Source organism: Salmo salar, chromosome ssa11 (assembly GCF_905237065.1).
Source record: "Salmo salar chromosome ssa11, Ssal_v3.1, whole genome shotgun sequence".
NCBI classification, from domain to species: Eukaryota; Metazoa; Chordata; class Actinopteri; order Salmoniformes; family Salmonidae; genus Salmo; species Salmo salar.
This window is the reverse complement of record NC_059452.1, coordinates 22740300-22749219: the sequence shown is the minus strand read 5'-3', so window position 1 is coordinate 22749219 and position 8920 is coordinate 22740300. Positions and strand designations below refer to the sequence as shown.

Here is an 8920-nt window from a genome sequence, read left to right as displayed (position 1 = left end):
TGCAGATCTTTGATCTTTACGAATTTTACATCTGATAACTGTTCTGACCTCCAAAGAATATGATAGAGTGTGTGCATCTCAGAGTGATACCCAAGATGCACCAAGCTCACGAGGAGGTACAGGTGATGCCTCTGCCCTGTCCTCGTGTGTTTGAGTGTTTGTGTTTGAGTATAGAGTACAATGGACTGCCTCAGATATTTCTGGGGGGGATAAGGGGAGTTTCACTCTGAGCTTATTGTCCTGGCACGCTGCTCTGTCACACTGTTGTGAAACAGACTCTGAGTTACTGTACATCTGCAAATGGAAAAACCATGTTTTCTCCCCCACTCCCTGTTTGACCCTTTAGCTTACAGTGAATAACCTCAACATCACCAAACAGCTGCTCTTTCACAACTGCAGCTCTCTAAACTTAGTTTCACCATCTTCCTGATTCCACAGGCAAACTACCCAGGCGACCTTGATATCGCAAGCATTCATGTCTGTTATCCAACCAAGCCCAATGATTGGTTGCTTCCAACTGCATTCACCCCCCAACAGTTTGTCAAGCGTATAACTCCTGTGAGATTCAATCTCAGTCAGCACAGAGGTAAAGGAACCAGGGCCATGCTTTATGACAAACTCAACAGCCTGAACAGAACAGAATGCCTGAGTGTGATAAAGAAAGCCATTGGTGAAAGCCAAACAGTGTTATCCTGTCTAGCATGTCAGTGGTTTAGCTGCAGTGTGCACAGCAGTAATCCTTCATTGGGCTGGCAGAGTGTGATCCCACTGCCAAGCTGTTATTGCATTCATCTGAGAAAACAATATTGTTCAGTCAACGGACGTCAGTAGGCTATTACCAATGAGTTCATTTCCATGGAAACAAGATGATGATGAGAGTTCTCATTCAGGTTTAATGCAAATGGGTCAATTTATTTGATATGTTTACATTTATATCTAGGAATATACAGAACAGAAATAACAACCATTACTGAACATTGATTTGTTTTTCATTATAAAATGTGAACACATTATCACTCCTCTGCTATACCTCAGATATGGCTGATTACAAATGACTGCAGTCTGTCTTAAGTGCCAAATGCCGCCATTGACAAAGCATTATTTGCAGAACAATTTACTGCAAACCCTGTATAGGAACACGTCTGCACAGTCATCAACAGATCTATTGCAGTACAGTACATACCCTGAGTATTGACTTTACCTGACAACAGACACTGACTACATATTCTCATCTGTCAGCAGATCTATACGGATATCTGAATGTGTGTGTATATGTGTGTGAAGAGACGCACTGTCTTTCTCTCTCTGTTTGTGTGTCTTTGTGGGTGCATTTGTGTGTGTACCCCCAATCTATCAGTTCTTCTGCCTGAGTATTTGGGCGTATTGAGAGGCGTAGGATTGCCTGCTCCACTGAGCCTCTATCTCTGACTCATACTCCTCTTCATCCTCCTCCTCCTCCTCCTCTACAACCCTCTGGCGCTGCAGGATGCTGCTACGGGACTGTGAACAGGAGATGGGTTAAAGACTTGGAACAGTCTTGTAAAGGAAACTAAATATGTCTGTCTGTACAGGACAGTAATGACTGTTAACCTTATCAGTGTATGTTTCTCTCTTTCATTCATTATTGTGGGGGTCTATGTTTTTGTCTGTAATGCTAGCAGCAGATGCAATCTTACCTTCTTGGCTGATTCAGCAGTGTGTTTGAGGCTGGAGCCCAGGGTGGGACTAGGCTGGTGGGCCATAGAGGAAGGCAGCAGGGTCTGGTTGTCCAGAGGGCCGTCAGACACCCTGATCCTCCCAGTGAACAGCTGTAGAGACCGGGGAGATGATCAGCCCTGTAGCCCCATAACTGGAACTCTCACCTCTCAGTCAACTTCTAGGTCTTTAAATATCTATTGTGTATGTGTGTTGTGTGTGTGTTGTGTGTGTCTAACCTCCAGGTCCTTGTCTATGTCCATGCTGTCCAGGTTCTGGAAGGTGTGTGTGTGTGTGTGTGTGTGTGTGTGTGTGTGTGTGTGTGTGTGTGTGTGTGTGTGTGTGTGTGTGTGTGTGTGTGTCTAACCTCCAGGTCCTTGTCTATGTCCATGCTGTCCAGGTTCTGGAAGGGTGTGTGTGTGTGTGTGTGTGTGTGTGTGTGTGTGTGTGTGTGTGTGTGTGTGTGTGTGTGTGTGTGTGTGTGTGTGTGTGTGTGTGTGTCTCTAACCTCCAGGTCCTTGTCTATGTCCATGCTGTCCTGGTTCTGGAAGGTGTGTGTGTGTGTGTGTGTGTGTGTGTGTGTGTGTGTGTGTGTGTGTGTGTGTGTGTGTGTGTGTGTGTGTGTGTGTGTGTGTGTGTGTGTGTGTGTCTAACCTCCAGGTCTTTGTCTATGTCCATGCTGTCCAGGTTCTGGAAGGTGTGTGTCTAACCTCGAGGTCTTTGTCTATGTCCATGCTGTCCAGGTTCTGGAAGGTGTGTGTGTGTGTGTCTAACCTCCAGGTCTTTGTCTATGTCCATGCTGTCCAGGTTCTGGAAGGTGTGTGTGTGTGTGTGTGTGTGTGTGTCTAACCTCCAGGTCTTTGTCTATGTCCATGCTGTCCAGGTTCTGGAAGGTGTGTGTGTGTCTAACCTCCAGGTCTTTGTCTATGTCCATGCTGTCCAGGTTCTGGAAGGTGTGTGTGTGTCTAACCTCCAGGTCTTTGTCTATGTCCATGCTGTCCAGGTTCTGGAAGGTGTGTGTGTGTGTGTCTAACCTCCAGGTCTTTGTCTATGTCCATGCTGTCCAGGTTCTGGAAGGTGTGTGTGTGTCTAACCTCCAGGTCTTTGTCTATGTCCATGCTGTCCAGGTTCTGGCAGGTGTGTGTGTGTGTGTGTGTCTAACCTCCAGGTCTTTGTCTATGTCCATGCTGTCCAGGTTCTGGAAGGTGTGTGTGTGTGTGTGTGTGTGTCTAACCTCCAGGTCTTTGTCTATGTCCATGCTGTCCAGGTTCTGGAAGGTGTGTGTGTGTGTGTCTAACCTCCAGGTCTTTGTCTATGTCCATGCTGTCCAGGTTCTGGAAGGTGTGTGTGTGTGTGTGTGTGTGTGTGTGTCTAACCTCCAGGTCTTTGTCTATGTCCATGCTGTCCAGGTTCTGGAAGGTGTGTGTGTGTCTAACCTCCAGGTCTTTGTCTATGTCCATGCTGTCCAGGTTCTGGAAGGTGTGTGTGTGTGTGTCTAACCTCCAGGTCTTTGTCTATGTCCATGCTGTCCAGGTTCTGGAAGGTGTGTGTGTGTCTAACCTCCAGGTCTTTGTCTATGTCCATGCTGTCCAGGTTCTGGAAGGTGTGTGTGTGTGTGTGTGTCTAACCTCCAGGTCTTTGTCTATGTCCATGCTGTCCAGGTTCTGGAAGGTGTGTGTGTGTGTGTGTGTGTGTCTAACCTCCAGGTCTTTGTCTATGTCCATGCTGTCCAGGTTCTGGAAGGTGTGTGTGTGTCTAACCTCCAGGTCTTTGTCTATGTCCATGCTGTCCAGGTTCTGGAAGGTGTGTGTGTGTGTGTCTAACCTCCAGGTCTTTGTCTATGTCCATGCTGTCCAGGTTCTGGAAGGTGTGTGTGTCTAACCTCCAGGTCTTTGTCTATGTCCATGCTGTCCAGGTTCTGGAAGGTGTGTGTGTGTGTGTCTAACCTCCAGGTCTTTGTCTATGTCCATGCTGTCCAGGTTCTGGAAGGTGTGTGTGTCTCTAACCTCCAGGTCCTTGTCTATGTCCATGCTGTCCAGGTTCTGGAAGGTGTGTGTGTCTAACCTCCAGGTCTTTGTCTATGTCCATGCTGTCCAGGTTCTGGAAGGTGTGTGTGTGTCTAACCTCCAGGTCCTTGTCTATGTCCATGCTGTCCAGGTTCTGGAAGGTGTGTGTGTGTGTGTGTGTGTGTCTAACCTCCAGGTCCTTGTCTATGTCCATGCTGTCCAGGTTCTGGAAGGTGTGTGTGTCTAACCTCCAGGTCTTTGTCTATGTCCATGCTGTCCAGGTTCTGGAAGGTGTGTGTGTCTAACCTCCAGGTCTTTGTCTATGTCCATGCTGTCCAGGTTCTGGAAGGTGTGTGTGTCTAACCTCCAGGTCTTTGTCTATGTCCATGCTGTCCAGGTTCTGGAAGGTGTGTGTGTCTAACCTCCAGGTCTTTGTCTATGTCCATGCTGTCCAGGTTCTGGAAGGTGTGTGTGTGTCTAACCTCCAGGTCTTTGTCTATGTCCATGCTGTCCAGGTTCTGGAAGGTGTGTGTGTGTCTAACCTCCAGGTCCTTGTCTATGTCCATGCTGTCCAGGTTCTGGAAGGTGTGTGTGTGTGTGTGTGTCTAACCTCCAGGTCTTTGTCTATGTCCATGCTGTCCAGGTTCTGGAAGGTGTGTGTGTGTGTGTCTAACCTCCAGGTCCTTGTCTATGTCCATGCTGTCCAGGTTCTGGAAGGTGTGTGTGTGTGTGTCTAACCTCCAGGTCCTTGTCTATGTCCATGCTGTCCAGGTTCTGGAAGGTGTGTGTGTGTGTGTCTAACCTCCAGGTCTTTGTCTATGTCCATGCTGTCCAGGTTCTGGAAGGTGTGTGTGTGTGTGTCTAACCTCCAGGTCTTTGTCTATGTCCATGCTGTCCAGGTTCTGGAAGGTGTGTGTGTGTGTGTCTAACCTCCAGGTCCTTGTCTATGTCCATGCTGTCCAGGTTCTGGAAGGTGTGTGTGTGTGTGTCTAACCTCCAGGTCCTTGTCTATGTCCATGCTGTCCAGGTTCTGGAAGGTGTGTGTGTGTGTCTAACCTCCAGGTCTTTGTCTATGTCCATGCTGTCCAGGTTCTGGAAGGTGTGTGTGTGTCTAACCTCCAGGTCTTTGTCTATGTCCATGCTGTCCAGGTTCTGGAAGGTGTGTGTGTCTCTAACCTCCAGGTCTTTGTCTATGTCCATGCTGTCCAGGTTCTGGAAGGTGTGTGTGTGTGTGTCTAACCTCCAGGTCTTTGTCTATGTCCATGCTGTCCAGGTTCTGGAAGGTGTGTGTGTGTGTGTGTGTGTGTGTCTAACCTCCAGGTCTTTGTCTATGTCCATGCTGTCCAGGTTCTGGAAGGTGTGTGTGTGTGTGTCTAACCTCCAGGTCCTTGTCTATGTCCATGCTGTCCAGGTTCTGGAAGGTGTGTGTGTCTAACCTCCAGGTCTTTGTCTATGTCCATGCTGTCCAGGTTCTGGAAGGTGTGTGTGTGTCTAACCTCCAGGTCCTTGTCTATGTCCATGCTGTCCAGGTTCTGGAAGGTGTGTGTGTGTCTAACCTCCAGGTCTTTGTCTATGTCCATGCTGTCCAGGTTCTGGAAGGTGTGTGTGTCTAACCTCCAGGTCTTTGTCTATGTCCATGCTGTCCAGGTTCTGGAAGGTGTGTGTGTGTCTAACCTCCAGGTCTTTGTCTATGTCCATGCTGTCCAGGTTCTGGAAGGTGTGTGTGTGTCTAACCTCCAGGTCTTTGTCTATGTCCATGCTGTCCAGGTTCTGGAAGGTGTGTGTGTGTCTAACCTCCAGGTCTTTGTCTATGTCCATGCTGTCCAGGTTCTGGAAGGTGTGTGTGTAGACCTCAAGAGCCTTGGCATGGAACACCATCTCCACTGTGATGAAGTCTGTGAAGATCCTCTGGAAGAAGACCTAGTATTATTGTCACTGTAAGAGGATGGACATTCCTGAGTATGACTGGAACACGTGCGAGTGAGTGAGTGTGTGTGTGTGTGTTTGTGTGTTTTCGTGTGTGTGTTTGTGTATGTTCTGGTTTATTTGTGTGTGTGTCCGTGTTTGTATGTGTGCTTGTGTGTGTTTGTGTTGTGTTGTGGTTTAAGACCAACCTTGATGTCCTCCAGTTTCTGTCTCTGGAAGTCACTGATTGTCTCCTCCAGTTGTCTGGTGCTGCGGTGAGCATCGTTGGTCGCCTTCTGAGCATTCACGTCTGCCTGACAATCAAACAGCAAAGGAATACTACAACTGTACTAGAAACTTGAAAGAGATATATATATATATTTTTTAATGACATCTACCAAAACCTCTGGTGGTTCACCACATAACAAGATCTCATCAATGATCAGATATCTGCATCTTTGTAGTGTTGAAGGTGTTGTTGATGTGACAGGGGGAGGTTCCAGAGAAATCATGTTACCTGTGACTGAAAACATTGGATAAGGTATTGAAGCATGACTAGAATAGAACATCTACATTTCTAAAACAGCTGATCTGAACCTGTCACTCAAAGTACCACTCATAGAATAAATATGGCTGACAAACAATCGTTTGTCACAGGCAATACGTTGTATTTTTCAATACTGTGTCTTGACATAAGGATTGTTGATGTAAATACTATAATCATGCTGGAATTATGCCAGTCTTGTAGAGTTATATGCAGATATGAATAGACTGGGAGAAAGGATACAATTCTTTGTCTATCGGAGGGATTCTTCTGTTGGAGTTTCTCCAGTTTCTGCAGCTCTTTCAGCGCTCTGTCCCGATCAGCATTGAACCTCTTCAGATCCGCCTGTATGTCAGAGATATGACCAGTCCATGAAGCTTCAAACACACGGTCTCAGAAGAGACTGCCTATTCATTCACTGCCATTGTTCTGCCATGAGAGGCTGCGAAGAGTGTGTGAAGTGACAATGAGAGAGAGACAGAGAGTGAGAGAAAGAGAAAGATAGTGGTGTGTGTGTGTGTGTGTGTGTGTGTGTGTGTGTGTGTGTGTGTGTGTGTGTGTGTGTGTGTGTGTGTGTGTGTGTGTGTGTGTGTGGGAAGATCTGTATTTTGTCTGGTAATTACAGTATGAAATCTACAGTCTGTTCGTTTCCATGTGTGAGGACTTACTCTCTTGTTTTCAACAATATCTCCGTAGGCTTTGAGGGGAGTGACGACTTTGATCTCCAGCCTCTCTACCTGTCAGGGGTAGACACAGTAAACAGACTTTCATCTTCAAAACAACAGTATTTCAAGGTGTGAGAAACAAATTGTTGTGTTTTTGCTGGGTAAAAATGGCTCGAAACCAACACTGTCTTTGCCCACTATATACAGTACTGAGTGACTTCCATAATGCCTTTATTTACTGTTATGATGTTTCATTAACCCTTACACTAACCTAGAAGATGCACCATGGCCACCCACGTCCTCTACCACTAATACCAGCATCGGGGAAGCTACTCTAAAAAAAATAGTTTACAAAGCTACCAATTACTTCACACTGGAAGTGGTTAAGCTACACTAAAGCTACTCTGAAGAAAATGTAGTTTAATTAACTAACGTTTCTTTGAGAAAGTAGTTCACTACATCCAAACTACTTTGTTAGAAATTATCATATCTAAATCTGAAATGTCATAGACTACAAATTGCAATAAAAATCAAATCAAATCAATAACAGACCACTCTGGAGTCAGATGAACAGAATGTGTAATTAAGCCTATACACAAAAACTCTGAAGTCTGATGCTGAAAAATAAAGGAAATTATTGCCTACTTTAGCCATATTTTATTTAATTTTTGCAAAAAACGTAGTGTAATTCCAGTAGTTAGCTACACCACTAAATGGCAAAAAAAACAGTTATGAACTACTGAAAACCCTACCAAGAATTGAATTTAGTTAAACTACCACAAAGCTACTGCAAAAGTAAGTTATATTACTAGTTTAACTAGCCTATATGAAGTTCACTACTCCACAACAGCCCTGACCTCTCACCCCTCACCTCAGCCTGGCGGTAGTCCTGCACCATGGCCAGGTCTTCAGCCAGGTTCTTCAGACAGGTACGGAGCTCTGGGTCCTCAGTATTCGAGAAGTCATTGAGCTGTCTGACCAGCATGTCAGCCTGGTCCCTCAGCTTGGCTGTCTTCCTGGTGTAAGAGGCCAGCAGGCTGCAGAACTGACCCAGGTACTTCTCAGCATGGCTCACTGTCAGCTCCATGCTCTTTATCTGTCTGTCTCTGGACAAAAGATGAAGAGTTATGAAGAGTTAGGGGTTTCAGCTAACTATATATCTAAAGGAAGTTTTAGGGTCGTGTTTGTGATAAACGCTAGATGAGCCAAACAGCAGTACACATCCCTTTAGCATTATTATATCTGTGAGACAGGTGCGTTTCCAAAGGCACACTCACATGAGATAAAGTATTCCCATAGCGCAATCTTCTCCATACATCATCTAGGCCCATTTACCACTTTAGCCGTGGTTTCCACACATTATTGTGGAATGGCAGTATATAGTGAAACATGACATGGTTAGCTATAGAACTAGTACTGCATCAAACACACCCTGCATCAAAGTACTGTGGTTTCTGAAAGCAGTATAGCTAACCAACACAGGTGTTACCAAGTAATATTGGTACATTAAACCATATATGCATGTAACGCGGGCACCTACCTTGAGAAGATGGTGTTCATGTTGGATTTGCTCAAGCGTCACTTCACCTCACTGTTTAGCTGCGTTATTTGCCATAGCCAAGCGCTCGCCTGCCCCAGGTTACGAGCTAGTTTGTTGCTATAGAAACGACAACACGGAAGAGTGAGGTTTTGGGGTGTAAGTGATGGCTATGTCCACATGGTGGCAGCAGGGTCTCATTAGCAACTTAAACCCCGACAGGAGCCGAGACAGGCTTTACAAGGCAGCCTTACAGAAGAATAAAACGTAACCCCATCCCTCAGGTCTATTAAAGAGCGTGGTAAAACTGATGTTTTAAAAACTCACTCTCACCCTTTCTTTCTCTCTTTCTCTCTCTGTTCTCTCCCTGACTCACTCACTCATACACTTCATCACACACACACACGCACACGCACGCACGCACACACACCCACACGGCGCTCGCAGAAGGGATTGTAAGAGGTCCAGCCTGTTAAAGAGTGGCTGTAAGAGAAGTGTTGAAGAGAGGCCAGCTCTCAACTCTCTGGGAAGAATGTGTTGGCATATACAAGGGGCGCCACTCAAATGG

The 8920-nt window shown here is 46.1% G+C and overlaps 1 protein-coding gene across 1 annotated transcript; it reads right to left on the bottom strand.

Annotated features, from left to right (window-relative positions):
* Positions 1-885: 885 nt before the first annotated feature.
* Positions 886-8476, bottom strand: cibar2 (CBY1 interacting BAR domain containing 2). The gene is made up of 9 exons (XM_014127076.2): positions 8356-8476; positions 7687-7921; positions 6819-6887; positions 6394-6495; positions 6124-6129; positions 5816-5920; positions 5496-5609; positions 1677-1808; positions 886-1500 (listed from the first exon to the last, which is right to left on the bottom strand). The coding sequence occupies exons 1-9, from the start codon at positions 8373-8375 to the stop codon at positions 1354-1356; spliced, it is 930 nt and encodes a 309-aa protein (XP_013982551.1). The 5' UTR covers positions 8376-8476; the 3' UTR covers positions 886-1353.
* Positions 8477-8920: the final 444 nt, after the last annotated feature.